This window comes from Chelonoidis abingdonii, chromosome 3 (assembly GCF_003597395.2).
Source record: "Chelonoidis abingdonii isolate Lonesome George chromosome 3, CheloAbing_2.0, whole genome shotgun sequence".
Taxonomy (NCBI): domain Eukaryota; kingdom Metazoa; phylum Chordata; order Testudines; family Testudinidae; genus Chelonoidis; species Chelonoidis abingdonii.
Window position 1 is genome coordinate 89,193,484 of NC_133771.1, and position 25,908 is coordinate 89,219,391.

The 25,908-nt window shown below is 38.5% G+C and overlaps 1 protein-coding gene across 4 annotated transcripts in view; it reads right to left on the reverse strand.

Moving 5' to 3' along the window:
- FYN (FYN proto-oncogene, Src family tyrosine kinase) overlaps positions 1–25,908 on the reverse strand; it is a 176,090-nt gene that overhangs the window by 18,626 nt on the left and 131,556 nt on the right. For 2 of the 4 annotated variants that reach the window (XM_032772612.2, XM_032772610.2), the window contains 9 exons: positions 24,554–24,811; positions 24,079–24,175; positions 19,975–20,073; positions 18,681–18,784; positions 14,512–14,661; positions 9,831–9,995; positions 5,735–5,914; positions 3,641–3,717; positions 3,385–3,538 (listed from right to left, as the gene is read on the reverse strand). In XM_032772612.2, coding sequence (XP_032628503.1) covers positions 3,385–3,538; positions 3,641–3,717; positions 5,735–5,914; positions 9,831–9,995; positions 14,512–14,661; positions 18,681–18,784; positions 19,975–20,073; positions 24,079–24,175; positions 24,554–24,800 — 1,273 coding nt within the window. In that variant the 5' untranslated portion in view covers positions 24,801–24,811. Of the gene's footprint in view, positions 1–3,384; positions 3,539–3,640; positions 3,718–5,734; positions 5,915–9,228; positions 9,385–9,830; positions 9,996–14,511; positions 14,662–18,680; positions 18,785–19,974; positions 20,074–24,078; positions 24,176–24,553; positions 24,812–25,908 lie in introns of all 4 variants that reach the window. The other 2 variants (XM_032772614.2, XM_032772615.2) reach the window with 2 other exon arrangements.

The following is a 25,908-nucleotide window of genomic DNA, read 5'->3' on the forward strand; positions in this document are numbered from 1 at the left end:
TGATCCCAAATTTCTGGAGTTTCTCCCTGTTCATTGCATCATCCATCATGAACATCTCACCGGCAGACACTTCAAGTACGAAAATGTTATGAAAAAAGTCTTAGAAACTCAATTTCATCTGCTCAAATGGAAAGACTCATCAACAGTTCAAAAATTTTATTGAAGAGCTGGATCTTGAAGACAAACCCAACAACGTCTCTTTCTACTGTATTGTGAGGTATCAACCAGCAATGTCTTAAACAGATTTGTGGAACTGTTGGAACCTATCAGTGCTTCTCTTGAAGAAAAGGAAAAACCCTATCCACAACTGAAAGATGAGCAATGGATACAAGATCTGATGTTTTTCACTGATATTATGGACCATCTGCAAACTCTCAACTTGGCACTCCAAAGGAAGGATAAGATTATTTCTGACCTTACTCAGACAGTCTTCAGCTTCCAGAATAAGTTAAAGCTTCTGCAAAGAGACAGAGCGTCAAGAGGCTTCAACCACTTTCCCCATCTCGAGAGTAGGTTAAACACATTCCCTGAAATCACAGATCACAAACTTGAGGAATATAGAGGTAAATTAGAAGGACTGCTTGATGATTTTCAGGCCAGGTTTGAAGACTTGCAAAAGCTGAGATCCTGCTTCGCCTTTCTTATAAACCCATTTACAGTTGATGTGATCAAATGATGGCTGTCTGATTCCCAAAACCATGATTACAGAAACATCTACAGTAGAAAAGGAATTACCGGAATTCCAGGAAGACCAGGCTCTAAAGACGATGCAAGAATCACAGTCTACAATTGAGTTCTGGAAGCAAGTTCCAGGAACTAAGTATCCTCAACTCAAGAATACTAGCGTGTGACTCATTTCAATTTTTCTCACAAGATACTGCCGTGAATCGCTGTACTCTGTGATGAAGTTCATAAAAATCGAAAAATTGTGCAGTCCTTACAAATCAACATCTGACTGAGCGTCTCCGTACCACGTTGACAACATATCAACCAGATTTCCAAAGACTTAGGACCAGGATGCAGACCCACAAGACCTCTAGCTCTAGCAGTAATTAGCCATGATACAGTAAGTAGGATGTTAATATTTTTTAAAATGCATGTGTAAAGGTCATGTGCGTCTTGCAGCTCTCGAACTTGTGAAGATTATCGTATATGGCTAAGAGGGTCAGTAAATTTGGCCACGCGTTATATACGGTTGCCAAGCTCAGCCGAAGTTTACTTTAGAGCAGGCTATAGAAGCATTAGCAAAACTAGGAAACCATTTATACAAGATCTATCTAGAAACCTTCAGCTCAGTGCTACCTAGAGTGATCCTGGGACAGTGCAGTTCATGCATCTTCTCTTGCTCAGGGCTCTGCTTTAAGGCACGATCTATACACAGCCCTAAATGACTTAAGTTTGGCATAGGAGATGAAGTTGCGGCATAGAAAGGGTAGGCAACTTGCCCACAAATCACACAATAAGTTTGTGCTGGACACACACAACTCAGGTCTCCTGACTCTCACACATGTATACTAACCACAAGACCATTCTCTCTCCCCAACTTAAAACACTTGCCTGTCTTCACCAGTCCAAACAATCTGTACTCTCCTTGAGTCCAAACTTTTCCCATCCTAACTTTAATCACTTTTTATTATCCTATAAAAAATGAAGATTATCCACAATGTAAATAAAACGAGGGCACGTGGGCCTCCAGGGATTTCTAATATATTAAAAGAGCTAAGCTCTTCTAGGAGATGTAACCCAGAAAGGAAACAGGATATTCAAGGATTTCCTATGAATTCTAAGCTCAGAAAAAGTTGTCTACTAAAACAAATAGTTAGTCATGTCAAAATATACACCAGGGGCTTTCCAAAGAGAAAAAAGAGTGGTCATGAAACAAAAAGGAGATCGTACTTTTTTCTACTGTGCATTTTTTCCCCAAGCTATTTTATGGGCTGGATCCTACTGCCTTTACTCAAGCACATCTCTCACACTTCACGTATAGGATAGGCTGGAGGGAGTGTACCCTGTATACTGGACTGCGCACTTACTGCTCAAATCAGCAACTTCTGCTTTGGTACTTTTCACAGTTTCTTTAAGAGCTCAGACAGAAAAAAGAGGCTCTCCATGCAAGCTGATCTCTCATACCACTCTCAAATAAGTGGAAAGACACAGTAAGCAACGGTTAGCACTAGTGTGAGTGTAGACTGGTTAGGATGCCACATTTCTGCAAACAAGTGCAGCTGACAACAGCTGAAAGAAATTTATAGGGCCCCAATGGCATGATGGCTTTTGCTCTCACTGAAATATGCAGCACTCTGTGAACCCTTTGGCTAATTTGGTGAACATTTCAGAGCCAGAAAGCAAAAGAAAACTCTTTGCTAAAACAGAAACAGATTCCATACTAGAACAGGGATATTTGGTTAAGATAAAAGCTCTTAATGGGTTATGAAGTATTTAAACCTCCCTACTTTTTGATGACATATAATATGGTTTAACAAAAGGCCCAAGGGTTAATGGAGTTCAAATATCTGGAGTGGTATTTATTGATATATGCTGGGCAAATACTGCCATTAGACAGACCAAAACTTGCAAACTTGAACACACACTGAAAAATTAGGAATGACTAGTAAAGAATTACCGAGTACAAAGTGTGTGTGTGTGTGTGTGTGTGTGTGTGTGTGTGTGAGAGAGAGAGAGAGATGGCTCAGCATGAACACAGGATTTTTAAAAAGGGTATTGTATATCAGTGGCTGCTCATGCACAGCAATCTGTGTGGCATTGGAGAATGGTTTTCATATTTAAAAAACCCCTAAAAGTTCCCAAAGAAAATATTGTTCTCAGACACACAGCTGTATTAAAGAATGAGTACGTGATTAAAGTAACTTACTCCAAAATGGACTAAAAACCAAGAAAAATGAAGTCCAGCACAGCAATATTTACCATGGTTAGTGCACACAGGAAGAAAAAACTTATTTCATTAGAATATGTATATGAACATATGCCTCAGCTTACACACATATATGTTGCTTAGTGCTGTAGGTTTTTTGTTGTTGTTGTTCTTCAGCTTTCCTTGTGAAGATGGGGGGAGTGGGGAGGGGAGGAGTTCTCTGTCTGACAGGGCACATGGATGATGATGTTTTCAGTTGAGCACTGACCAGAATTAGCTAGAGAAGTCACAGTAAAGCAATTATTCATTCCTCCTCCTCTCCTGGGCTTTATGTACTACCTCAGCAAAGCTCCCAGCCCTCTATCAGGATTAGGAATTAAAACACGGGTTAATACTTTTTTTTATAAAAGGTCAAATCCTGAACTTGAAGCACCCTCTTGGTATTTTAGCATGTTTTTTTCTTCATCTGTTTCAAAAACCACATTCAAGGTTACATTTGCTACTGCTCCCACCTTGTCTCGCTGTATATTCATTGTCTTCAATCAATCTTGCTAATCCAAAGTCAGCAATCTTGCATATTAGGCCATTTCCCACCAGGATATTTGCAGATCGCAGGTCTCTGTGTATATAATTCATTCGCTCAATGTACGCCATCCCTCCAGCAACCTGTTAGAAGCACAGCTCTCAATAGGCGTGATTTAAAAATGAAGTCCTACACAGTTGCGGTACAAAACACATGCAGCTAATTGCTTATAAATTGAGACATACCTGTGCTGCCATGTCCACTAAATTCGGTAACTTTAAGGCTCTTCCTTCTCCATCTTTTAAGAAGTCTAGCAAACTCCCTGCAAATGCAAAAGTTAACACTGCAGAGTCACTTTAAGAAAACAAGGTTATTAATGAGGAGGGGGGGATTCGGTTTAGTACACAATATTTAATAGCAATATTTTCAGTTGAAATGACACAGTTTCAAGTTTCCAGAATTAAGGGAATATTTCAAAAACAGGGCAACTCCCACTTACAGATGCATATTAATTACAAATCAATTCTTGATAAGATGCTACTGCTAATTCACTACATTCTCCTATATATTTGTGGAAGATTACGTAACTAGACCAAAAAAAGGAAAAAAAACCCCAACCCAGTTGTCATGGGTGGCGGGTATCAAAGGTTGGAGTAGGCTGAGCCTCCCCAAACAGCTCTGTGTGGCCCCGCCCATGCTCTGCCCCCCAACTGCCTCCTGCTTCTCGTGGTGCTCTGCTGTGGCTCTTCCCCCATGGCCCGGGCCATGGGGGAAGACTCTGGGTGGCTGAGTTGGTGCTAGCACCTCCTGCTTGACACTCCAGGGCTGGACAGAGAGAGAGAGAGAGAGAGAGAGAGAGAGAGAGAGAGCATGTGCTGGTGGCTGGAGATGGGGGTGGGGGGTGGACTCAAGTGGGGAATCTCTGTATGTATCCAGTGATTAGGGGCTGAATACCCCAGGGGGACACTTTGAAAAGATCCTGGGCAGGGGCACATCTATTTTAACTAGCAGGGCTGGTACAGCCCAGAGGAGACTGCTTGTGTAGCTAATAGGCTGGTTGTGTTAGGGAAGCTTACATCCAGCTGGCACAGGCAAGACTCCCTTGCACTGGCGGGATGTGGCCACAAGGTGATTCTCAGCCCTGGGTTCCCCAAGAAGCATATCAGGGAGTTCCCCTTTGCTTTCAGCAGAGTAGGGAGAATCATGCCTCTCCTGCTCCCTCACTTTAACCCTGAATAGGGATGGGAAACCATCATTGTTTAAAAGCATTCAAGTAAAGAAACTGATTTAATAAATATAGGAGAGGACAGAAGATTAGGAGTTTCCCCTGGTTAAATCTTCAACCAAAGCCCTGAACCCAAGGTCCAAAATGGTACAGTCAAAACTGATGGAAAGTCTGAGCCAAAACAGGCTTCATCTTTCAGAAACATTTCTAGAACAGAGTTTTTCTTCAAGAAAATCACGCATTTGGCACTGAGGCTTTAATCATAATATGCAAGTTAGAAAATGCTCAGATGCCTCTGAGGAAAGAGAGGGAGGGACACCTGCCAGGAAAATAAAAATCAACTCCAAATAGATTAAAAGAAACCACTAAAAACTGTAAAAAGTATCCTCCATTGTACAATGAAATTCCCTTTAGAACTTATTCCTTTATTTGGTTCATTTACTTTTCTAAAACAAATGCATCTTTTGATCTTCCCCTCAGCACTGGTGCAACATTTGACTGACAAGCTACCTAAAAGTTTTCCTTAGTTCATTTTACTAGATTGTTACCAAAGTTAAGTAGTTAAAAGTATATGTACATATAATTTACAATGACATATGGCGCAGACTGAAAATTAAGCTGTGGTCTGAGGGCAGTGTGTGTCCTACAAGGCTCAGCACTGCTACAGGATAAAAAAAACAAAACCTGAGACTGACAACATGAACACTGACAAGAGATTCAATATGAACACTCTGGTGCTAGGTAGAGTTAGGGTTTCCTGAAGCAATATACAATATAGTTCAATGGGAGAACTTTTGAAACTCCTGTTATCAAGGAGGAGAACATGCCATTTTAACTGGAACACTTATGCTGTACCTGCCTGTTTAATTTTTTTTCAAACTGTGTGTGACTTGTACAGAAACCATATAAAAACATTTGCAATTCTTGGGGCCCAATTCAGACCCTGTGCCTACTTATGCCCAGGGTAATAATCTGTGCCTACTTATGCCCAGGACTGAATTTGGCCCAACATTCTTTACACTGTGCACACAAACCTACCCACCCACCCATGGGTGCTTGAACATACAAAAAGACTTGTTACGGATAAGGACCAAGGTCAGCAGCACTATTTCACCTTTATTCATGTACTCAGTGACAATATAGATCGGCTCTTCAGACACCACAGCATAAAGCTGGACTAGCTTGTCATGCTTTAGTTTCTTCATGATTTGAGCTTCCTCTAGGAAGGATTCTGGGGACATTGTGCCAGGCTTCAGAGTCTTTATTGCCACTTTAGTATTTCCGTTCCATGTACCTACAACCAATCCATAGATATTTTGTTAAGTTAAACATCCTTCTGTCTGGAAAAGAAAACTAACACCTAATTTAAGTGCAGAGTAATTTACAAGGACACCAATATTATTTTTATTTTTAAAACTGCTTTACTGTTTTTTGCTCTTTGTTGTTTACATTTCTTCCCATCAATTTAGTCCTTTTTCATTATGGCAAAGTATTATTTTTCATTACCAATACAGGGACTGACCTCTCCATCCTTACTCAGGCTCTGACATCAGTGTAAGTTTTGCCTGAGTAAGGAATTCAGGACTGAGCTCCTGATGTTGAAATTAACACTTATTTTTCTGCTCATATATGATAGTGTCAGTGATGTCAGTACAGCTTCAGGAATACAGCTGGCTAATTCATTACTGCTACATACATTGTCAGAAATAGATACTGACAGAAAACTGATCTGTTACACAGAATCCTTGTAATTACAGGAGTCAGCAAGGAAGGAAACAAAGGCAAATGCTTAATTTTTTTTAAAACTCAGAAATTAGTGGTGCAGGCTCTCCAGGCTCATTCTGCACTTAACACTGACTGTGAAACTGGCACCATTAGGTTCCACGATCATTGTATCTCAATAATTTAACATAAAATTTGATCCCTTTATAGAGTTGTTTTTGTGCCTTATTGAACAACACCAAATGACTTAGGCAGACAATAATACTGGGTGAAATTCACTCTGTGTGTGTGGGCAGTAAGTTAAGTTCCACTTAAGCCCTCAAAATAGGGCATAAGTAGGACTGATGTGGTGCTGGTACTTTGTGGGTAAAATTCACCCCTAACAATCAGTAAGTAGTAGTGCTCAGTCCAAGTGAGTAGTATGAATAACCCAAAGGCGAAAATGTTTGCACATAATGTTTGCACAATTATGACTAAATTAGTAAAAATCAAAGCCTGCTTATGTTCAATTTGAAAAAAAAAAGTGTGTGTGTGGGAAGACTGCTGAGTTTTTTAAATAAATTGTTCTGACTACTTGAGCAAACTCTTCTTATTAGTAATCCTGCCTCAGCAGAGTAGCACATCTCAGTTACACCTTAGCTGCACTTGTAATGCATCCCAGATAAGGTAATGAAATGCAAGCTGGAAAGAACACTGCTTGACTTTTAGATTTCAGGGAGAATGTTGCAGAGTTGGCAGAAAACTTTACCATCTGTAAAACGGAGTGCATTTTATATGGAGTCACTGAGAAGCAGACAGAACCACACAGTGCCATTTACAGAGTCACTTCATAGAATAACAGCACATTTTAAAACACCATGAACATGTACACTAAGGATGGAACCCTGGCTCCTGGAAAGTCAATGGAAGTTTTGCCATTGATATCAATGAAGCCAGGATTTTATTCCAACTTCATGCAAAATTAATTGCATGTTATCTATTTATCTTGACTTATTAAATTACCCCAAGACTCATCCTATCAACCTTTAGGACGTGTATGGTGTGAGCCCATTGTAAAAACACTTTATCTTGTGTAAATTTCTCCATTTTTAAAAAAATCAAAATAAAAAGGTTGTTTCAAAATCCCGAAAACCTTACTAAAATTTTCATTAAAAAAAATTTTGAGAATTATTTCAAACTATGATTCAGTATTTTTATCTGCTACTGAGATCACCACTAGCAGTAACTTCCATTACTGGAGATCTGCTTACGTACAGTATTTTGTCGATAGCTGGCTGGCTACTATTAAAATACATTATTAATAGCAAAACCTGAGTCATTTGTTTTAGTATTTAACCAGCTAATTTTATGCTGCTTCAGGGTCTATCATAGATTATTACCACATATTACTTCCTCGTTATTACAGACACATTATTTTTTCTTAATTATGCTTGCATTTCCTTCTGTCTGCTAGCTCCACTGTTCAAAACTATGATTGCAGTATATTTAAGTACTAGTATTTGGGACACTTTTTATTACATTTGCTGCTAGGGTGACCAGACAGCAAATGTGAAAAATCAGGACAGGGTATGGGGGGTAATAGGAGCCTATGCAAGAAAGACCCCAAAATTGTGACTGTCCCTATAAAATCGGGACATCTGGTCACCCTATTTGCTGTTGAAGTAAATTCTAACTATTTAAATCTATGACATACAGAGCCACTCACTGAGAAGTAGCACAAGCTTGCAGGAAAGTTTCCCCTTACAAATTTTCCTATTTATTTTCAGTCATAGACTGATGTAAGTTCCTATAGACATTCATGTAAAATATAGATGGTTTCCTTTGCATCATATGTTGTTAGTAATTTTATTACTCAAAGCATTTAAACAAAGGATCAGATTCACTGGTCCACTCTGGCTGTTTTGCACCATTCCCACAAGGCAAAGCAGCTGCAAAGTCCCAGTTTAACCAACTAGTTGAGCTGGATTTACAGCTACTTTGTGTCACTGCAGCAGCACAAAACAGCTAGCCCACACTGGTTTTACTGGCCCATGATTCTTAGATAATATCATTGTTAATGATAATGTCGTCTTAACATACTGGACATCTTTTCTTATTGATTTTGGTAGGGTTGTGTAGAGTATAATTTAGTGCAAAAACTAACTCACTACTTATAAAATAGTTGCAGTGCTGTATTTTGGTGCTGCTAAGATTTAAAAGTGCACAAATATTTTTTTTAATTATTATTTTATAATCAATACAAATTGAAGACCAGGTAGAAGGGATTACCTGGGCAAGTAGCAGGAGCACGGCCACTGAATTTACAACTTGCAAAAATCCCTTGGTTTCAAAACAGCTGTGCAGGTCATGACTTTGTCTTCCCAATTCCCAGATTTCTTTACTCAGGGGTTATGAACTGCAAACTAAACTAGTGAAGTCAATGACTGGGAAAGCTATCCTGGCAAAGTCAGCTATCCCCGTATTAACTCTTATTTTTAAAATGGGGAAAGTGGCTGTTTTAGGGCCTGATCCTGTAAATACGTTCCTCACACAGGGAAATTTACACGTGTGTGTGTTTTCAGGGTAAGCTGCTTAATTAACAATTGTGCTTTACACATTCAGTATTACTTCTATTTCATTATCTTATTTAGTCATATGAGTAAATTTAAAGCAATTAATAAAATTTAAAGTAATAAATCCCTCATACCAGTGAATGTGAAGAGAAAAAAGTGAACACAATGTTTGCCATAGGGTGATCATAACAATCAGTCTGATCACATCAACAGACATAGGGTAATACTTCAAACAATTTGATTGTTTTGCTTAAAAATCTCTATTCAAAAGGTTTATTTCTTTTAAGACGGCCTTAAAAGATCTATCCAAAACAAAACATATTCTCTGCCTTACCACGCCACACTTCAGCGAAACACCCCTGACCAAGCTTCTGTTCCAGAAATAATGAATCACGTGCAACTTCCCATGCATCTTTAGCCAATCCGACGGTTTGTGGAGTATGATTCGAAGCAATCACAGTTAAGTTAAAACACAAACCATCAGCTTTCTCTATAGGAAAGGAAATTAATAAAAATACTTATAATCCAAAATTATGCATGCATTGAGAAAGATGGAAGGTGATTTGTCCTTCAGTGCCATGTTAAGTTTTTGCAAACGCTCATATTTGAAACTGAAGGTAGGGAGTTTATGCCAGCTTGCTAAAAGACCGTTTTTATAATTAAGATTAGAACGTGAGCTTTGATGTATTATTAAGGTTAGGATAATTTGTCAAAACTGAAACCTTGCAAAGGAACATATGATATCAGTTTTCTTTTGCCATAAATTACTTCAGATGTTTGAAACTAAAAATGTTCAAAGTCAAAGACATGCCTAAGACATTTTTCCAAATGAAAAAGTTTTTTTTTGGTCTGGCCACTTAACGTTTTGACTTCCACCTTCCACCTTGTAATTCCCAAACAGGAAGATTATTTTTGAATAATAGTTTCACTCCGTACCCATCCATACTTCCCCAAACTGCCCATTTCCCAGTCTCTTGATCAACTGTAGGGATTCTCGTGGAATTTCCCAGACATCTTTGGTTTTGACAGATAGATCAGTAAGCCTTGGCATTCCTTTATGACAGGGGACTACTAAGCGGCAGCAAAGACCCGCAGCTCTCTCTGATGGAGCAGAAATGCAGCAAACAGCAAAGAGGAAAGAAAAAAGTTTGACACATGAAACAAAAATAGTAAGCATAAAAACAATGCTACTCACAACAGCTGTTAGTAGCATAACAAAGCATCTCTGAAGATTAGAAATTGAACACTGGAACATATTCACTTGAGACAGAACAGGAAATACTTTAGTACCTGTTTCTACACTCTTGAACTGAAGCTGATTGCCAAATGTTTTCTTACTTGAGGTAATGCCCTGGTATACAAACTCAGGATTTGTTTCCAATATTGCATGTTCATAATTAATTGGTGCAGTATAGATTAATATATTTATTTAAAAATACCTAATGGTAACTCATAAACTGGTTTATTTATACACTTCACATGAAATTGAATTACAAAAAAATTAGTAAAGATTGTTTCTGTTTTTCTGAAAACCACTGAATGAAAAATTGGCAGGAACTTTATGGCATTGTAGGTTTCTGTACTGCATTTAGCTCTGTGTGATGGCCATCATATTGGCATACACACTAGGGACTGAACAGTGAACCTCTAAAACCTACAAGCGTGAGCTAACAGACGTATTGGAGCATAAGCTTTCATGGGTGAATACCCACTTTGTATTCACCCACAAAAGCTTATGCTCCAATACTTCTGTTAGTCGATAAGGTGCCATAGGACACTCTGTTGCTTTTTACAGATCCACACTAACACAGCTACCCCTCTGATACTTAAGCATGAGTTGTTATAGCTTCAACTAAAGCTCTGTAGACAGAGGCTGTAACAACGCATGTGCTGTGTAGACAGGAGGACCTGTAACACCCACCTACTGGTAGGTTACATCTGCTCCTTTTTGGACAGATTAACACTGCTCTTCATTGTAACCTCACTGAAAACTGACTAGCAGCAGACAGGATTGGAACTAAATGACTCCAATTCATACAATTGTAGGCTCCCTATTCTATTATTAATAATCATTATGATTTATATATTGCTGTAAAGGCACATTGCACTTCCCAAAACAGATCGGACAAGAAGGATCCCTGCCCGGATTACATTTATACTTTAACACAGAGACAACAGAACAGGGCAAGGTTGTAGACCACTATTAAACTTAAATTTTCATTTACTTTTGCAACATTCCCTTCTAGGCAGATGAGAAGTTTGTGCATCAGAATGAAATGGGAGGGGTAGAGGCAAAACAAAGCTCTGCCTTCTCAGCTGAATCATGGGATAACAGGAGCTCTCTTTAGGTAGCTGAAGTGGTTTTGCAGAAAACGAAAGGAGAAAGTTTGTACCTCTTAGCAAACCATCAAAGACTGCAAATCAAGGAACCTGAGCCAGCAAGTCAGCCTGTTCATTTGGAAGCACCTCCACTGGGAAGGTTAGAATAATGGCTACTCAATGAGTGTTTCTTTAGATGTTTGGAAGCCTCTGCATGAGCTTGGGTGGCTGCAACAGGGAACTTAGGGATCTCATGGTCTTCTGCTCTCCTTTAATAGAGAGGAACCCGTCAGTGCTGGCATCAAAGACATTTGCTGCTCCAAGGCAAGGGACACTGGATGCCTAAGAATAGACCAGACCCACTTTTTCATGAATAGCCTGTCACTCCGAATGTTATGGCATGGGTGACTGGAATTCAAGTGCCCTGTTAGTGGAAAGTCCGGCTGACTTCCAGCCATCCTGAGTAAGAGCTAGTATTATCTTAGTACCTTTGATCCCTTAAGTTTATCCATGAAACTCAAGATATTGTACTAGAGATGAGAAGAAATGCCTTGGACCTAAGGGTCCAAGTATTTACCATTGTTTAGTGTAAAATCACCTTGAATATAAGTTATAACCAATCTCTCAGGTAGGCCCATCAGGAAGAAGGAAGAAGAGAAAGCAGGGCAGGGCAGGGCAGGAATATGGCACACAGAAAACAGAGCATGGATATAACATACAGAAAAAAAAACTGTGAAAGCTTTTCTTAAAACATGCACTATTCAAAAATCTTTCATAAAATACATTTCGAGTCACTTATTATGACAAGCTAAGACAAGAATTTTCTTAAAAATAGATGCTTCCATTTTAAAATATGCCTACTGAAAGGTATGTTGACCTTTTACATAAATATTAGTCAGCATGTTCAGAGCTTAGGTCTTTAAATTGTAGGTGTTGTATATACAATTTGAAGCTAATCATGGAAGATGAAACAATGCATCTTGCACTGCTGAGTAGAGGAAAAAGGTACAATTTCATTAATTATTATGCAACGAAAAGATATTGAAGGACAGGTGAAATATAACCTCCCTCCCAAATGAAGTACTGCAGGAGTTGTCATCTTCACATTTTTTTTTGAATCAGCTATTAGTATTTTATATAAATAAAATATGGAGAGTGCTGTATATGTAACACTCAGTGGAAAAATATAGGCAATATAGTATATATAAATCTATATGGAAGTATGAGTACACATTTCAGGTAAATTATTTCTCTTTGTCTTTAATGACACTTTCAGGCAGTCAAAAATTAGCATGGAATAGTCCTTGCTCCACTAGTAAGACTTTGCTGTAACATGCTATATGTCAACACTTGCTAATGCAGAGTAAATTCAGGCACTAAAATGTGAATTAAATTCAGCAGCTCTGTTGGCTTACAAATGTAACTTTGGAAAAAACCTTTACCACAATAAAATATTACCTTTAATAAGCTCTGCATCAATCCCATGTAACATTTTTGGCCAAATCAACTCAAAGTGCTTTAAATTGGTTTCTTCAGTTGCTTGTTAGTAATAGTGACCAATCGGTACAAATTAATGTTGTCAATGTCAAAAGGTTGTGCAGGGTGTGGAATGATTATATGCTTTTTAATTAAAGTGCACGATGCTGAAACAAGCCAATTAAGAGTAATTTAGAGAAGTATGCAGCTCACTTTTGTGTCTTGTGCCAGCTAGAGGGTGGCCCTTCACAATTATTGCCCATCCCACCATGCATTAGGATCACATTTAATATTGGTGAGCACAAACCTTAGGAGAAACAGATTCTTTCTGTATTAAAAGCATGGCCCAGCCTGAGAGGGAGAGATAATGAGATATGAGAGCCTTTCATGTTGCTGAATTAAATCCAGTCTAGAAAGGTGGTGCCAGAAAGTTGTTACTATTTAACATCTGTCAGATGGCCTGTGTAAAATGCATTTGTGGTCTCAATCTACTTTCCATTAAAAAGTGGTGACAACACAATGCATCACCACAACAATTAATTAGCAGAGGCATGTTGGTAGTTTTGCATGGAGTGGGCATGGAGACTATACTATTTTCCCACCCCAGCGTTCAGGCACAGTGGCAGGGTTGTGTGGGGAAGGCTGAACTACAGCCGTTCATGCGCTACCCGGTCTGCAGCTAAACAGAGGACTTGTGCCCTAAGTACACACAAACATCTAGAGTATGATATTCAAAAGGACTCCATGTTGGTTCCACTCTGCTTCTAAGGGCCCGTCTACTCAAACCATTAGTTTACAGGAAGATGGGGAATTAATCTACACCACACTACCCTGCCAAGGACTAACTGTCCACCTGCACATTGGTGACATGCATTAACAGCTCTTCAGTTCCCTTTGATCTAGTCCTCTTTGAAATGGGACTAGATCAAAGTGCACTAACAAACTTGTTAATATGCATCAGCCCTGGACAGACAGTTTGTAGCATGTGGAGTGGATTCACATCTCACTTTGTGTAGCCAAGCCCTCAGCCACTGGGAATTTTAACATTGATTTCAATAAGAGAAGAGCTAGGCCAATGCTGAGTACTTCTGAAAAAAGTGCACACTTATTAATTTTTTCTACAAAAAGAAAAGTATTTAGCTTTAAAAAAAAAGAATTGGCATTATGTGCAGTAGCAACATCGGTTAAAGCCAATCAGAAAATAAAGCAAAAGTGATGAAATGGGAAGCAGCTAAATTACAAAGTGAGTCAAAACGTCAAATCTGAACGACCCCGTGCTCTTATAGATTGTGAATCAAAATACTGATCTGAATTTTACTGTTGACCACTAACTCAGTTATGGATATGAATTTTGTTGTTCAAGCTCATCTGTAGTCTAAACCCTGATAATTGCAAAATTCTTTTTGTTCAGAGAACAAGATGTATCCAATGCAAATGAGTTTAAAAAATAACGATTGAAATACCATGTACCAAGTAGGAATTATTTGGATAATTGTATCACTAGGAAGTTCCCCATAGCCCTGTCCCATAGTCATGCATTTTACAAAGTATATAGCTTAGATGAGTGCACAAATGTACACTGGGGATTTTAGAAAATAAAAACAACAGGAGAAAAGATGAAATTTCACTGCCTATGTACCTTATGAATGGTGTGTAAAACTGCTTATAAATAATGGGAAAGGGATAATAAAGATGCACTGCAGTGAATGAGTCACTTAATAAAAAGACTACTTAGGACATCTTACAGAGAGAGGCGAGGTCAAGAGCAAACATTTCTGTTTTGCAACAGCTGAGAGAATCAGATATTTATCTGCAAGGTTACCTGAGTAATGTTGAACTAGCTGCTGAAGAGTTTCAAACTGTGCCCTAGTTGTGATATAATATCCGCCACTGTCAAGTTTACGTATCTTATAATGTTTGACATGGTCTCCTTTCATATCATCCCAATCACGAATAGACAGGGAATAGGCACCTGTTCAAAGTAAGGAGGAAAAAGAAGTATAAGCAGTCGTTTTTAGGCAATTTAAAAAAAAAGTGTCAGTCACTTATAATTAGACAAAAAAGACACTGCACAGAAATAGCAAATATTATACTTTAAATAAGAACTGGTGAGCCTTATAAAATTACAGTGAGTGCCATTAATGTCTTCGGCCCAGATTCTCATTCACACAAAGGCCCCTTTACACTGGTCTCGCCGAAATGAGGGGCCTTTGTGTAAATGAGAATTTATGTCTTAACATTTACTCGTTGAGGTTGTTAAATTTACTTTCTCAATTTTAAGTGTCAGGTTACACTGCAAATACCATGGTTCAGGTAAATGGCAAAACATAGTAAATGTCGAGATTTTCATGGCATCTGCTGGAGACAATGCTTTTCATCCAGAAGAATCCCAAATGCCTTTTCGAACATTAACAACCAATTAACAAACTTTAAATGCAGCAATCGCTTTCTCCACTACTGCAGTGCAGCCATCTTGGAGAGAGAAAACATGGCAACATGAAGCAGGAACACAGACATGCAAGAATGATGCCCATTGAACATGTCTCTCCAAATCCATGGTAGAACTCTAAGCATCAGACAGAATGGAAAGCAGACATACAAATCTGTCCTCTCCCTTATCAGAGGTGAGAACATATCCTACAGCAGGAACCAGTTTTCTGATCAGAAGATTAGTGACTTCAGAACTGAAGGAGCTGAGATGATGCATCTTTATTGAAAGCTTAAAGGAGACTGTGTCCACACAAAATTGATTCAAGCTCATGAGAACCTGCACTGTCATAAACTCTATTGCTCTGGTGTCATTTTTCCTCCTCATAAATGAAGAGGCAATCAGGAATATGCTGGTGGAAGCTGCCCTTTTTTATAGTTTCAGTCTGCCCAGTACATGGGATTGGTCACTAGAGCCTCCAGGCTTGATGAAAAACAATATTGATTAGCTGTCCATTAGAACTAATTGTACCTTTTGTGACAACCTATAGATTAACTCCTTTCAGCAGTATCACTGGCGAAACTGTGCTTAAAAGCAGCTCTGCAACCAGCTTGTCTGCTAGAAAGTATCTCCCTAGGTCCAACCTGGAGACAATTGCAAGGAGTCAGATATAGAATTTAAAAATTCCTTTGGTCATACTGGATTGCAACAGACTTCCTGTGAGCTGTTCAGCACAGATTTGAGCTCCAGTGAGCAAGACCCTCATAGGGCACTTCTGCACTGCAAAGAAAAACTGGCAGTACTGAGTCTCAGAGCCCAGATCAATTGGCTTAGGCTGAGGGGCTAGAAGTAGCAGTGTAGACATTCCTGCTCAGGCTGGAGCCTAGCCTCAGAGACTCTCACTATCACTGAGTTTTGAGAATGTCAACATTGCTATTTTTAGCTCTGCAGCCTAAGCTAATTGACTTGGGCTCTGGGACTTGGTATAGCATGCTTTTCTTTGCGGTGTAGACACACCCCGAGTCTGCCGCAAGAGCTCTCAAACTCCTGTTATTCATCCTTTAGGATTAGGAAAAACACCACCTGGAAGACTGCTGGTGTTTATATACATTTGATTCTGTTTTGTAAGAGAGGGAGACATACTCAGGAGGAGAGAAAGATTTTTGTTAGCATGGAGCAAAAATCGCACATTTAAGAGCTTATTTTTCTGAAGAGATTTCCCTATTGAGATAAATACATCTCTAGAAGTTGAGTTTAGAGACTCTTTTTTAAAACAGTTTGAGCGTCAGGGGAATAAACCTGCTCTCAGGCTATGCTTTGTAATGACATTTTTACCTCAGAGTCCTACTCATGCAAGCTTTCCAGGCATAGTTCTTTACCTAGGTTATCTAGGTTTTTGTAAGACTTGCACCACTGGCAACATCTGTATTTTCCTCAGTCACACTAATCATCTGATTAGTATTTTAGATTCTTTAGAAAAATGTAAACATAGTCTTAGGCTCCAGTCCTGCAATTGGATCTGTGTGTACGGGCCCTTGTGGAGCTCCACCGACCTCAGATCCAATGGAAGGATGGAGAATCTTCATGTATTTCATTGTTCAATACCCTACACTGTACTTACTAACTGGGCAATAAGGGACAAATACACACATAAATGTATGGATAAATATTACATATACACAAGCATACAACATTTATTAACTTTAAAAAAAAACACGTAAAACAAACAGCATGGAGGAGGGGAGAATGACCATACAGACAAGTAGTGATGACATGTCTGGGGAGTCAGGCATTGAAAGGATGAGGTGACAGGTTTGATTTATTTATTTTCAAAGTGGGGGGAGTGGGAAAGCTTGACCAAAGAGGGTTAAACTCACAGCTGAAGTCATCAAGCTTAATACTTTTAACACGATTCTGGCTGATTCATAGATTTTAAGATCAGAGAGACCATTATGATCATTTTGTCTGACGGTATAACACAGGCCATAGACTTTTCAGTGATTCCTACATCAAGTCCATAACTTCTCGTTGAGCTAGAGTGCATGAAAGTCTTGATTTAAAGACTCCAAGAGATGGAGAATCCACCACTCCATTCTCCAATGTGTTTCATTCTTTGATCTGAATGGCAAGTTGGCTATATTTTCTCTTTCATCATCTTCCCTGAGATGCTCCATGGATGAGTTGGGAAACAGCAATATTGACAAAGGACATGAAATTAAATAAAACATAAAACCCCTCAATTTTCAACAGAAGCCAGTTCTGTTGCTGTAGAAAGCCTCAGCAAAGTCATGCAGCAAAGAAAATGAGGTTGATGTTATAAACACATCCCTGGTGGTTTTCCCCCATGTTAAGGTGTTTTTGTTTCTCCAAGAAAGCTCTAAGAGAAAAAACAGATTCATCTAAAGGAAATAGTGTGGATGTTCTGAAAAACTATCACTCTGCAAACAAGGTCAAATAACCGTTGTTCAGAACTATATATAAATCTACTCCTGAAGGGTAGAAGCATGCTTATAACAGTCAAGTTTTCAAACTACCTTAGGGTGTCATGCTCTCCATATTTTAATCAGGAGTCAGTGACATGGAACGTCTAGAAGCTATACGGCCACAGAGACTATGAAGACTGTGCCTTGACTCTGGTTGCTATGCTATGGGCACTTGTATCTGGCTGCTATACTAAGGGCAAGTTGCAGGGTAATAGCATGAGAAGCTATCCTTTTGAAGCAACAGAATATCAACTCTGACATTTCATTCGGAATTAGGAGCTCTGAAGGAATGATTTTGCACTTGCACGTGAATTATTAAACAGCATGTATCATATAATGAGAGGTCAGATTGAAAGATATAAATGGTGCTACTCTTCTAAGTCCTGTCAACAATCTTAGCTCTACCCACTCATGGCATCAACTCTTCACACAACGCTCCTTCTTTTCACACGCTTCTGAAATACTTGAATTTAAAACTGTTAAACAAATTCTGTGAAATTAACATTCTAAAGCAGGGGTCAGAAACCTTTCAGAAGTGCTGTGCCGAGTCTTCATTTATTTACTCTCATTTAAGGTTTCACGTGCCAGTAATACATATTAATGTTTTTAGAAGGTATCTTTCTATAAGTCTATAATATATAACTAAACTATTGTTGTATGTAAAGTAAATAAGGTTTTTAAAATGTTTAAGAAGCTTCATTTAAATTAAATTAAAATGCACAGCCCCCTAGACCGGTGGCCAGGACCCAGGCAGTGTGAGTGCCACTGAAAATTAGCTCGCCTGCTGACTTCGGCACCCGTGCCATAGGTTGCCTATCCCTGTTCTAAAGAGATGAGGAAAAACAAAAAACAACCTCTTACTTATATCCATATGAGAAGGTGAGATTTGAACATTTTAATTGTACAGAAATAAATAATGGTTTTCACTAAATTGAGTCATAGTGATCACTGCAGTCTGACTAGGTAATATCTTTCTATCTCAGTTTCATTCACAAGAGAATCTTGCTGACTTGTCATAATCACGAGCTACAATTTCTGTCTTACAATTACCATTAATATTCATACAACTGGCCATCTTACCTTTGGTGGTTTCACTTTCACGGATAAGGAAGGTACCTCGTGGGTTTCCAAATGACAACAGCTGTCTCTCAGCATCTTTTCGGCCAAGTTTGCCAAAGTACCACCTTAAAAACATAAGAGGAGGTAAGAAAAATGCTAGATAGCATGCTCAGTAGAGTTTTGCAAAACTCCAAAATAGTAGATCATTGAAGAAAATTACAGATCCCTCTATTCTGTCCACTGTGATCCTCATACTTGGCTTTACCCTGAAACACAAGTGACAGGTAGTGCTATAGAAAGTCTGAAAGAAGTAGCCTCTCTTTGGGTTTGGAAGGGTGATCCACATCCAGCTCAAGCCTCTGGTAAGTGCTGATACAGTGCTTGCCAGAATTGAGACCATTGCACATAGTGGATAGAATGAATAAAAAAAGGTTGAACACATTTTAAAATGTGCTGCCACTGGAAAGAGAGCTGCAGTCAGACTAACTTCTGAGTCAACAGTATATTTTACATTTTGTTTTAAACTGCAGTATAACAGTTTATTAACCTGTGGCTTCTTGATTATACATCCATTTTATCAAGGGCCAATTTCTCCTCTTGCACTAGAGCTAAGAAAACTGAATAGAAGGACCAGATACAACTTAAGAGAGTACAATTTTTTCATGATTATGTAGGTACTTATGCTCTAAATGCCATTGTGTTAGATTAATTTCTTTGTTCTTCGCACCTAATAATTTAAATTGGTTTGAAATCGAACAATTCATTAAAATAAGGCAATTTTGCAATATAAATTTTGTGCCTGATGTTTCAAATACTGACTGCTCTAATGGCACAGCATGCTGATTATGAAATAAATATAGGTCTTAAATAAAGTTCATGGGCTCTTAAAGTGTCAGTTCACAGAGGCTATAGATCCAGCAAATCATGCTTTATTGCCTGCTGTTGACTCTGTGGGCCATGATGCCACATTAAAAATGATGGTTGATACAATCTTCCCTGTTTTATGTAAATTACTTGTTCCTGGGGCACTGGCAAGTTAGTTTGGGCAACTCTGGTCTAAAACAAGAAACTGGTTAGAACAACAGAACAAGGTCTGCTTCATTTGCTGTGATTTCTTCCTTTTTGTTTTGACATTGAAAAATGGCTCAGTTTGTGCTGCCTTTGTTACTAATTGCCTAATTATTTATCAGTGCAGCTGAAAACTGAAATAAAAATTATGTAAGTCACTTGAAAATCACTACAATCAATCAACTCAAATTCTTAAGTCTCCTTCAATTACAGTGTTAACATCTCTTTTAATGAAAAGGAAACATACTCCTCTGCTTGGATGGAGTCGACTGGAGCCACATAATTACTGGGAATGTAACCAGTTTCTCCTGTTGTCAAGGAACGTGCTTCCCACCAGTCTCCTTCACTGAAGAAATAGAGGTGAGAAAGTCAGAGTGAAAAATACAGTTGCAAAGAAAATTATTTGACTGTTAAAGCATGAAGCTGTAGGTAATGCTAAGAATTAATAACAACTCACGCTTTTATCATATAGGCATTTTGGAGAGAGAGAGAGAGCGAGAGAGAGAACGTGGTACCATTCTAAGCCAAATTAAGACACTTACTCCTATGCACCTATTTACATTTTTTTAAAATTAGTGTTCAGAAGTATAGTTTTTCAAATTCAGCACAGTGGCATAAATGGCTGTTTATTTCCACTCCACTCACCCTCAATAAGGGCTGAGTTTGACTTGGGAGTGTGGACTAATTGGTGTGGGGCCAATTTTCAATAGGAACATCCACACCTTAAGCAGGATGCATCTGATGGATACTCAAGAATGTAACAAGGCCATTTATGTGCCTTGTTACCCAATCTGCAGCTTGGAATAGCCTCTGAAAATTGGGCTCTGTGTTGCTTCTCCGGGTCACCAACAAAAGCTATTTTAAATTATAAATGAATTGGCTACATTTTCAAATCATTGTGCAAGCCACTTCTCCTAAATCTTTCAAAAGAAAGAAAAACAGGGTCATCTCAGTGCAGTGACTGCCCCCTCCCACACACATACACAACTTCAGTTTGTGTCAATAATAGGCAGATGTATAGAATGAAGACAAGAGATGGCCCTTAGCAGAAAATCTGCTGTAATGAAATGCAATAGCCTTAGAAAATGTTATTTCTCAGCTTTTTACAGGATGGGATGATTCGTGGTTTAGTGGTCTGAACACAACACTGGGATCCAGATACTCCTGACTTCTAATTCCATCTCGAACAAAGGCTATATCTATCCTGCGCCAGAGTGGTACAGGGGATTGAATCGCAGAGCTCACCAAAGCACTGTGCTCTAATGGTCCTGTGTGGACACTGCTCGTTCAGTCTAAAAGGTACCTAGTTTGCATTAAAATGGCCCTCTTTCAAATAGGACTATGTTATCACAAAGTAAGTATCTTTTTGTTAGCATCAGCAATGTCCACTCGAGGCAGTTAGATCTCAACACACTGGTACACTCTACAATTCTCATTCCTGTAGTCCACACTCTGGCACAGTGTAGCCAAGCTAAAGAGTCCTCTTTGTGGCTTTGGACAGTTTATAAACTCTGTCTCTATTTCCAAATCTGTAAAACGGAGATTTAATTAAATTATACAGAATCAACAACTGTGAACTAAAAACCTTAAAGCTTCCCATAAGCAAACAGGAATTACAGAAATCAGATACAGGCAATGCTGTTTTGAACAAGCATTTAAATTATATGAAGATGAACTGTCTTAAAACTATTTCTCTGTGAACCAGTTTCTGAGAGAACTTGTAAAATGCTTCGTAGGACAGCTCAGAAAACAGCTGAACTTAATAAAACAGGAGATGTTCTTTTTCATCTTTTGAGCTATTGATTTGTAATCTTAAAAAAAAATCATATTCTGTTATTCATTTTATGACTGTGATTCCTGCCCTCCGTCTGTTTTCAGTAGGTTGCAGGCAATCTCATCCATAACACAATCTTTATTCTAGAAATTTTGGTTAACACTAACTTGGGTACCTAAAATAATGCACCTAAATAGAAGTACCTGGTTTTCGGGAGTTGAGCACACACAGTTATCATTGACTTCATAGAAGCTGTGAGTGTTCAGCAACTCCGAAAATTGGGCCACTTCTGTTTGTGCGCCTAACTTTAGGCAAAGTTTGAAAATCTTGCTCTGTATCTCCATAGAAAATATTTTTGGGAGATGACAAAAAGCTTTTATTAATAAATATAATTAAAATCCTCTATGAAATCTTTGTTTCTACTATTGCACAACAGATGTATTAGTGATTATTTTTTATTTTCAATGTATTATTGCACATAAATTCCACTAGATGGAGGTATTTTATCGTATCCATAAACATTACATACTGTATGTCATAAAATGTTCCAAAAGAGAAAAATATAAATCTTTCTCAATGTGCTGGTGAGAAGGGGAATTAAATTACATTTTATCTCAACCTACATCAAATCCAACATTAATTTTAGAGATCCATGAAACAGCTCAGATAAAGTTTATTACTGGTCTGAACTTTCACCCAGAAGATTAACCAAACCTGAACCTCTTTTAGATTGAAAAAGAAATCTGTTTAACTGAAAACAAAAACTCATTTTTGTGCACCTGTGTGCTTCATGATTCCAAGCAGCAACAGAAGAGCACAAAAGAGGCTTATCTTGCATTATATCCAGCCTGAACAGGAACATAGCAAAAGTATGAATTCTCACAACAAAGCCTGTTCTTGTAAGGTTTCCATCCTGATTTTCAACATTCCAGGACTGTGGTTAGATATTGGAGGTTCCGAGCATGTAGGGTCTAATGCTGATGGTTACTAAGCACCCACAACTTCTAAAGCAGACAATGGGTAGCTGATTTTCTCTCTAGAAAACCTTCCTCCACACAGTATGTACCAACATCATAATGCATGCATTGCTACCATTCATGTGTGGGTTATTTTACTCCGTCCTACAATTACTCCAAACAATATAGCTTACTATGAGCTCCCATTGACTTCATTAAGTGGAATGTTTAAGGAATTTATAATAGACTGAATTTTTTTGTGAGTTTCAAGCCATGATATAGCTTGCGGCAAGGCTTCAAGGCTAGGATAACACCAGGCAATGTGAAAAAAGGGGATAATGTAAAATATTTTGTCAGATTTTTTTTGCAATTGCTAATTTAGAAGTGGAAATGTTTTTAAACTGCTGCTCTCTTTAAAGTCTTAACAGAGGCATCTGTACTTTCATCTACATCAAAGCTCTCCAGCTGCACAGTTTCATGAAATGTTCCACAGAACTATCTGACTCTTTTCATTTTAATGGACGCTGGGCCAAATTGAGCCCTGAAGTTACTCTATTAAAGTTGATGGAGTTACATCAGGAATGAATTTGCCCTGCTGTCATAAAACAGAACGCAGTACTGCTTTTGTTCCTTACCATATACTTTTGGATATTAATCCATTTTTATTTCATTATGACAGCAACATTGCTCACAACAGGTAAAGCTTTCTACAAGTTATTCCAGTATAGGATTCACAGTAAACTGCCAGCACAGTAACCTTTGAGAAGCAGATTTTAACCCACAAATGAGTATCTTTTCATGGACAGTAGCTAAAATTCATTTTAAGAAATTGGCTTAAAGTGCAGTCCTACAATATGACTGTAGAAATGGTGCATTATTACTCAACAGATCTGCTCCCTGTGCATATTGAGAGTTTTAGCATCTTACTACAGTGACAAAATTATTATTGCTTTTTTACTCCTGTTGGCACACACAGCTGGACTGTATTCCTTCTTGTGAATCAAGTTTTTTTTTTCTTTCAAATTAAACTCTCTTGTAAAATACTGAAGATAAGGGAATAATGGGGGAAGGATAGCTCAGTGATTTGAGCATTGGCCTGCTAAACCCAGGGTTGAGAGTTCAGTCCTCGAGGGGGCCATATGGGGATTGGTCCTGCTTTGAGCAGGGGGTTGGACTAGATGATCTCCTGAGGTCCCTTCCAACCCTGATACTCTATTAAAAAAAAAAAAAAATATCAGAGGTGTGAACATGGCCTAATTTGGCTTGCAGCACTTTTATTACTGGTGGTGATGCACAGAAGCTCGTGCTCTCAGTTCCAAGACTGAATTTGCTGTGAATTCTAAATGCCATTAGCTATGGAAATCATTGAAAGAGGCTCTTATCATGGGACCTCACGATGCCACTTTTCAAAGAAAAATTGCAGTTCTGGAAATTTCCCCCCATAATAAAGTCTGTAAAAAGCAGTGGAAGACAAGCACAAGACCTAAAAAGTATATTTCTTGACTATATAACACCTTTTCTTTTACTAATTATACAAGTTGATAAAACAGAACTGTTGACATGATGTTATCTTTAATTATAAAACAGTAACTGACAAGCATGACACCCCGTTAAAACTCACGAGCTGTTAAGTATCTGAAATTTTTCTCCTTTCTGAAAACTTAAGTCATCTTCTGTTCTTGCTTCATAGTCATAAAGCGCCACAAAGAGAGTTACACCTGAAAAAGGAGAAGATATCTGGACAACACCTTCATTGTGATACCATGCTATGATGTGTGTGCAAAAAGGTTCAGTTTGGTTTGTAATTACTATAGTTAGTTAGGTTACCCCCACTGCTTACAGCTAGTAACTACTATAAGTTAGTAGTTATATGGTTGAAGTTATGGTTATTTTACTCAGTAACTTCAATGCTCAATGCAGTTTATTTCAATGATTAAATGTCAGAGGTGAATTTTTCCAAAGTCTTTTCCCTAAGTCAATAGGCTCCTTTAGAGCTCAGAGACTACTCTGAAGTTAGTTATACTTTATACTAAATAGATACATTTTTAAACAATGTGCTAAAATATACCATGAAATAAGCTTGTATCGGGACCTACCTGTTCCTCCTCTTGTACGCAAAGTCCCAGTATGAGAAGAGGAATTGACACCCCCAAAGACAGTCAGTCCCTGGCCTCCTGTTGCATGGAAGTTGTTGTAGTTTGGAATTGAAGTCACACCGAAACTAGGGTAGTGCTGTGGAGTGGGATCTGTGCCATAGCGATATCCTGAACTCTGAGTTAAACTGCCGTCCCTCTCGTCCGTCAGTTTTGTTGCTTCTTTATCCTTGCATTGCACACAGCCCATTATCTAAAATCCTACAACAAAGAAAGAAGAAGGATAAAGTGTTTTTACAGTGATGCTTGCTGGATCATAGGTACTACCAGGAACTAAGTTAGGCTGACCACTCGTGAGTGAAAGTTCAATTTTTGCCAATAAATGTAGATTTGTTTGAAGAGGCTCCTGTAGCACTCTTCTCTTAAATCCATATTTAGGGATCTAAAAAGTGGCTAAAAAGTACCCAATAACTCTTGACTTCACATGGAGGTAAGGCAATGCTGATGCCATTATGTGACAGACAGACATGACGAAGCAGGGTAAGAATGACAGAGGGGCCATTAAGCCACCAAACCCTAGAGCTATGGGAGAGGGAATTGGCAACAGAAGAGGCTGAAAAACAAAGCTTTATTGAGTTTAAATCTGTCCAGACTCCCTTGGTCTATATTTTGGCAGCTAGCCCAAACTGCAGCCCAGCTATCCCTGGCTACACTGCAATTTTTAACATACTAGCTTGAGCACAGCCAGAGTGTCTGCCTGCTTGCACTTGGAAGTATGCTTCTAGCTGCAGTGTAGACATACCCAACAGAGTGGAGAGGGGGCTGCAGAGAGCTGGTTATGATTCCCTGATTCAGAGCTGCTTATGGAGTGTTAATTGGCCTTATCGGACTTGAGAATCCCATCCATATTTCAAACTAGTGTTATACTGTTCTTTGATACCCTGGAAATACCTCTTCCTTTAAAAAGATGCACTGACACAGCTGTAAGCGCTACCAAGTCATTTAATTTATTTATCTCTCAAACACTACTTTTGCAGACAGAACCATCATTATTTAAATATAAATCTCATGAAAAGCTTGTCATTTCAGTGGAAAATTACATTCTTAATTGTTTGCAAATTCTCTCCACAATTTTCATTAAATGATAATAAAATAGGTTTTATTGAAAAGATGCTCTTGTAGATACTCTATAAACCTGCTGCCATTAATGCAACTTTGAACAGTGCTAAGTACTAAGAAACTGGAGAATCTCTCAAGAGGTAAAAGTTACAGCAGAACAACATTTTTCATTTGAAAACATTTGTGGTCATGCAGGGTTTACTACTTTATAAAAAGTGACATTTTCAGTGATATTTTTC